The 6,498-nt window shown below is 34.7% G+C and overlaps 2 protein-coding genes across 3 annotated transcripts in view; one reads left to right on the top strand and one right to left on the bottom strand.

Annotated features, from left to right (window-relative positions):
- Positions 1-709: 709 nt before the first annotated feature.
- LOC116164726 (MOB kinase activator-like 1) lies at positions 710-2,517 on the bottom strand. 2 transcript variants are annotated; one of them, XM_031478937.1, is made up of 6 exons: positions 2,485-2,517; positions 2,339-2,435; positions 2,081-2,247; positions 1,801-2,028; positions 1,584-1,747; positions 710-1,528 (listed from the first exon to the last, which is right to left on the bottom strand). In XM_031478937.1, exons 2-6 carry the CDS (start codon positions 2,350-2,352, stop codon positions 1,448-1,450), a joined length of 654 nt encoding a protein of 217 aa, XP_031334797.1. In that variant the 5' UTR covers positions 2,353-2,435; positions 2,485-2,517; the 3' UTR covers positions 710-1,447. The 2 variants fall into 2 exon arrangements, with proteins under 2 accessions (XP_031334797.1, XP_031334796.1); XM_031478936.1 differs by having other exon boundaries at positions 2,339-2,510.
- Positions 2,518-4,947: 2,430 nt separating this feature from the next.
- LOC116163824 (putative nuclease HARBI1) overlaps positions 4,948-6,498 on the top strand; it is a 3,009-nt gene continuing 1,458 nt past the window's right edge. The window contains exons 1-3 of the mRNA XM_031477955.1: positions 4,948-5,724; positions 5,778-6,098; positions 6,150-6,486. Of these exons, the coding sequence (XP_031333815.1) occupies positions 5,453-5,724; positions 5,778-6,098; positions 6,150-6,486 (930 nt within the window). The 5' untranslated portion in view covers positions 4,948-5,452. The remainder of the gene's footprint in view (positions 5,725-5,777; positions 6,099-6,149; positions 6,487-6,498) is intronic.

Raw genomic sequence — 6,498 nt, 5'->3', positions numbered from 1 at the left:
TTACTTTTTTGATAGCACTAACAATAAATTACTACAAATACACTAAATGTGTAAAACATGGCGCACCCTGTACAACCTCACATTATATACTACACTATACAGGGTGTCTTAAATTGAGTAGAATAACATGGGTATCTGTGTTATTATTACACTTACGATTCGGTTAAATTGGCAAAGTTGTGTAGTTTTTGACGCTAATGGATATTCCAATGCGAAATTTTGAAAAAAATTAATTGTTTCGTAGATAATTGGAAAAAAGTGAAAATCGACATTTTTAAAAAGTTCAAATATTTTAGTAAAAAAAGAGCTATCGAAAAATGTTTCAAATAAAAGTTGCAAGATTCGAAGGGATAAACTCAATGGACGTGGAAATTATATACTAACTAATCCAAGGATACAACGAAAACGCTAAGCATATTAGTTAGAATGGAGGACTAATGCCTAAATTACGAGGATAAATTAACTACACTTTTTCAATAAACCCTGCAGGTGAGATCACTATCCGCAAATCTTCTCATCATCGCATCAGTTGCCTGCCACGCCATAACTTCCACTATCACTTTGCACCAAAGAGGAAGAATGAGCAATGATCTGATTTTTATGGTCAACACGAGCAGAAGTTTTACAATAGAAACTATGCTTATTAAGTAAGACCAAACACAAACCCAAAGTAAATACATGTCAAGTGCAGTTAAAATAAACACAAATGTATAAAATGAGAAAGTGTATAATTCATATATTTAGTATATACATAAAGTGACGTAGCTCAACGGTATTCTTACCTACTTTGGTCAAGAACAAGAAAATGTCTTCACAGTTAGTTATTATTCATTAGATTTGATGTAAACGATCTAAAAATAATGCCATTTCTTATTAACGTTGGAACTTTTAAAGCTCGCAAGTATTAAACTACTACATTATTAAAAATAAATAATTTCTATGATTAAATACGCGAGAAAATGCATACATAGGTTTACAATTAAAAAAGCGCTGGGGAATTAATAACATACTCGTAAGAATACTACAATATATTTTGTTTAAATCTAAGTACTTGGAAAAGTAGGAACACAAATCAATTTTGTTCGATCAGGTAATACCAATAATTTCGATTGCACTTAACATGATAATAAGCTCCCATAATTATCTTCACACGAATTGGATTTGCCTGTTGTTTGAAGGCCTGTACTATTGTAAAAACGCAGATACTTAAATGTGTAAAAAATACTGCAAACGTTTTCTATTTGCTTCTACTTAGCAAAAAATAGTCATCACATATATCAAACGTATATGTAGCTATTAATTGATACTACAACAAATATAAATAATTGTGCACAACATTTTGGGGACAAGAATAACTTATGCATTCAAAAAAAATTGCAAAAGTATGATAGCAGTCATAGTAGATGTGCAAATATAATGTGCAGTAAGAAGTTTAGTAGAAAATTATTCATCGTGCTTCTTTGGCCGTAAGCTTATCTATTAATTCTTGTAATGGAGCTAACTCTCTCCTTTCTATTAGACTAAATTCCTAAAACAAAGAAAGTTACTTTTTGGACTTTGAATGAATCACTGAACCTCATTACCTGTACGAAGAAAATAAAATGTTTAAAAGATGTATTAAGATGTGCTTCTTCGCCTAGTTGAACGACTTCGCTAAAATGTTGATGGTAAATGTGTGCGTAAACCCTAAATAATCGCTTTAATATTGTCTTTGCGATTGATAGAAAATTCTTAGGAAAGGGAACGCCTAACGAATGATCCAAATTAAAAATATTTTCTAGCAATCAAGAGGATACCGACCTATTTTTGATGGAAATAAAGTTTCGTCATCTAATTGATCTTGGACCCACGTCATAAGATAATCGATATACTTTGGTGCAGAACATTTAATTGGCTTCTTAACGGTGTGGCCATCAGCCCAATGGTATTCGTATTTTGGACCGGCTGACATTATTGAACAGCTATCCTCCGTACAAAATTCCGTTATGGTACCATACAGCATATTAATTTGATTAAAAAAATCCACAGCTACAATGTTATCAATAAAATGATGTGCATGTTTGTACATCTTATAACTAACTATTAACTGCAACCCACTCGTTCAGATCTTCGCCATCAGGAAGCATAACCGCTAACCGTAAGTTACCAGATCCTAGAGTCGCAGCAGCATGCTTCATTAACTCATACTGATGAGTTCCTTCTGGAATATTCTTCTTTGGCTTGAATGTTTTCGAAGAACGACTTCCACTGCAGAAAATAGAAACACAACAGTGAATTTACTTTACAAAACAAGATAAAAATAGATTCTTTAATTTGCTTGAAAAAACTAAGTACTTACAAAAGGAAGCTCATTTTAATTGTAGGTTAAATAAGTAAACCCTTTACGAAATGATAAGCCCGTAGAATTTCAAGATAAAATAAAACTACTGTGAAAACTAAAAAAGAACTTCGATTTTTTGTTATTATTATCGACAATGACCTTACGCTCCAACCAGGTGATAGACAACCTACATCGAGTAGAGATGTGCACAACCCGCTCACCTTAATTAGTCCAAATGTTTGTGTGATGAATGTAGTTCAAATAAATCGAAAATTTGAACTTGAACTAATCACATGAGGCGCTTTCTTTCGGCTAATTCGCGATCATGATTTCAAGCATGAATTCAATGATAATAATGATCGTAAAATAAAGCCCACATTTGTTTGTTATTTCACCGAAAACTAACCTATAATTTATACCTGTGAAACAATATAGGTACTTTCGTGTGTTTTTTTGCTATCACTTCCGTGCACTACAATGTACCATTGTTCAATAATGTTTTTAATTGCACATTTCGAGACTTAAAGGATCGCATAATCACGAAAATGAAAAATTAATCAAACTTTGGCTCCGTAAGTAAATTTGGCCGCCCCAGGCTTCAACGCGCAGCATTGCCTTTGATAGGATAAAGGAAAATAATTTAAATACAAGTGGAAGAACTTGCACGATTATGCTCCTCTTCAGTTACAAATATTGACTAACCTTATAACCTAACATTCGAGCAAAAATATCCTTGCATTTATATAGGTTAGGAATTCGTGATCATAAAACTTTTATGCTCAGTTTGTTCACGATTTTAGCAATCATTATCATAAGATCACACTTAGAAAGAACAAGACAATCCCAACCGTTTGGATCGCCAAAAGAAAGCAACTAAGTTGTATCACTGAATTTGATAGTTATAAATTCAATGGTTGTATAGTAAATAGAGAAACAGTGTTGTTGTGGATAATTGAACCATTGTACACAATGATTGAACCCAATTGAATCTTGCGCAGGCCGTAGGCGAGTGTGCGCACTAACCAGATGGTGATATGGTAAAAAATCAAAAATTTTAAAATACACGCGATCATGTTAATAGCAAGGGTGAATTAATGGAGGGTTTACTGTAGTTTTAGATTTTAGTATTCACCTCGTACCTCCAATTACCAGTACTAGTTCCCGAAAAAATTAAAGCAAGCGGAGTCAAGTCGAGAGACCGTAGTGACCCTTCTCTGATGTCTGATGGCACCCCCTTTGCCAATCCATTTACCAGAATACCCCAACAATAATAGTCAACAATGTGGCGAAACGCGATCTTGCTTAAAGTGCAAATTTTCTTCGTCTAGAAGCATATCTCCACCCTTGTCGTTCACTTTTGACTCTTCAAAGCTTGTGTGATCAGAGGATCTATCAGTTCTTCCAATAGTACTATAACTCCCCTGTTAAGTTTCCTTCTACCCAAACATTGATCTTCTGCGGAAATTAGGTGCAATCTTTTCGAAACAAGTGTGGATTTTCGTTATCCTTATCCTATAGTAGGTAAAAGTACCTACAATTTTGTTTGTTCACAAATCCGTTCAAGAAGAAATTACCTACATTCGTGACTAAAACTGGTGTTTTTGGAAAAATCAGGATCTTCGTCAATTCTTGGGGAAATTAATTTGCAGAAGTCAATTCTCCTATCCTAAATTATCTTCGCCCGATTTTTTTAAAACTTGCACTTACATAGAAAAACAATGTTCAAAATTTTCGGAAATGATCCGGTAGCATTTCCGGAATTGATAACGTAGAATTTTCAGCGATTTGACCGAGCATCACGCATATACTACCTATATCAAAAATTCTCCCTGTATAAAAAATTGCTTATTCAGTTCTCCATTTAGCTTCTTTAAATTATTTCTGAGGTTTGAACAAAAAGAGAAAAAAGAATGATTTTTGGATAGGGTTGCCATCCGTCCGGATCTGTCCTAGTTTAGGGGGCGTCCGGGCGGGTTTTCAATGGTAGTCCGGGTTTTGAGGTACTGAGTGGGTGAATTAAAAATTTTTCTGTCAAAATTTAAGCCAACAAGATACACTTTCAAAGGGAAATCAGCATTGGTAACAATTTTTTAAAACATCGAATGCTCTTTTATAGGTACTCGAAGTTATTGAAAATTGCGTAGTACTACTTTTTTTGCATTTCTACTCTTAATGACAACCCCGAAAGAATATTTTCACTAGTGGCACAACAGTGGACAAAATAAAGGAATTTATTGAATATTGAAACAGTCTCGTCAGTGATAAAAATGAAGTACAATTTCAAAGATTATATAATTGTGTAGATTTTTATTTTGTTAAAAAAGTATATTATTGCTTCATTTAAAGAATTTAAAATGTAGTAAGCCGTTGCTGATTCCTAAAGGCGGCTCCACACGCAACGGAAAAACCGAAGGCATGCCTCGGGGCGACGGGCCTTGAGGCGAACCTAAATTATAGGGGGTCTCCACACATTCGGAATATACGAAGGCCAGCCTTAAGGCACGCCAGTTTCGCGCAAAAATGACGTCGATAGATAACGTTCTTCCTGTTGTTGGATTATTGTTAGCTGTCCAGTGGGGTAACTTCATTTTAAAGGCCCGTCCTCAAAAATATTTGGGGGCCCTTTCCCTTACGCTTAATATAACCGCTTGGATTTCTAATGAAAGCCACCTTAAAAATATATAAATGAAAGTTCACTAGAAATACACTCCAGAAGATTCGGATTCTAAAGATATCACCCTCATATCGATCTTCCGACGTTGCTTAACTCTGAACTTATTTCTTCGCTGTTCAACGTTCGTTTTTTGCTTTTCTCTTGGAGGTTCCACTATGGTATTTTCGTCCATTCTGAGATGTCTGCTTTCAAAATTTTAAACGACAAGTACAGGTGGCGTATCTACAGACACCGCTGGAGATACATTTAAACTCATTTAGGGCCGGTTTATCAATCTACTGTTAAGGTGTTTGTTAGTATTAACTACTAGTTAAACTACAAATTGCGTTTATCAACCGTCTGGTAAAGTTTACCAAGCAGATAAATTTATTTTAACCATTAGATTAGTAACTGGTACTTTTTGCAAGTTTTAAGTTACTGTTTACAGTAACATGTAGCCGGAAAAGTGACGACTTTATATGAATAAATTTGCTTCTCGCGTAAAGTGGCGTAAACGTCAAACAAAAATGGCTGTAAATGATGTCAATATATTTTCAGAAAGTGATAGTGATGAAGAATTAGTAAATTATGTAAATATATTGTACAGAAGACCTTATGTAGTTCGACAACGTCCAGATCATTTGCAGTTTTGGGACGATGTTGATTTTATTAATAGGTTTCGCTTAAGCAAAGAGACTGTACAAGAATTGCTTGTAAATATTGAAAACATAATCCGTTTCCCCACTAATAGGTAAATCATATTTTATAGGTTTATGTTACATTATTTTTCCTGTTCTTTTTAAGAAATCATGTAATTACTCCGTTACAGCAGCTTTTAATATGTTTACGCTTTTATGCGAGTGGTAATATGCTCATAACTGTTGGAGACTTTGCTGGAGTACATAAATCATCAGTATGCCATATCATTAAACGTGTCTCATCCGCTCTTTGCACGTTACGACCTATGTACGTTTCGTTACCAACAGAAGAAGAATGTATGATAATTCAACAAGGTTTTTATCGAATTGCAGCATTTCCTCGGGTCCTGTTGGCATTAGATTGTACACACGTAAAAATACAATCGCCTGGTGGTGCACAAGCTGAACAATTCAGGAATCGGAAAGGGTACTTTTCCATGAATATACAAGCCGCTTGTGACCACAATCTCAAATTTAGAAATATTGTCGCACGGTGGCCGGGTGCAACACATGACAGCACAATATTTAATAATTCCATGCTGAAAGCAGTGTTTGAAGATGGGATGGGTAATCATTTGATATTAGGTGACAGTGGATACCCACTTATTAAGTATTTGATAACACCATTGTTAAATCCTACTACACCAGGTGAAAATAGGTTCAATGAAGCACAAATACGAACAAGGAATGTCATTGAAAGGGCGTTTGGTGTGTGGAAGCGTAGATTTCCAGTACTTGCATTAGGGTTACGCTTGCAGTTACCCACCGTACAAGACATTATAATGGCAACCGCAATACTACACAATATAGCAATCGTAAATAATGAA

Source organism: Photinus pyralis, unplaced genomic scaffold (assembly GCF_008802855.1).
Source record: "Photinus pyralis isolate 1611_PpyrPB1 unplaced genomic scaffold, Ppyr1.3 Ppyr1.4_LG2, whole genome shotgun sequence".
In the NCBI taxonomy this organism is placed as follows: domain Eukaryota; kingdom Metazoa; phylum Arthropoda; class Insecta; order Coleoptera; family Lampyridae; genus Photinus; species Photinus pyralis.
Note: the sequence above shows the minus strand (reverse complement) of the source record. Positions and strands in the feature narration are given on the sequence as shown.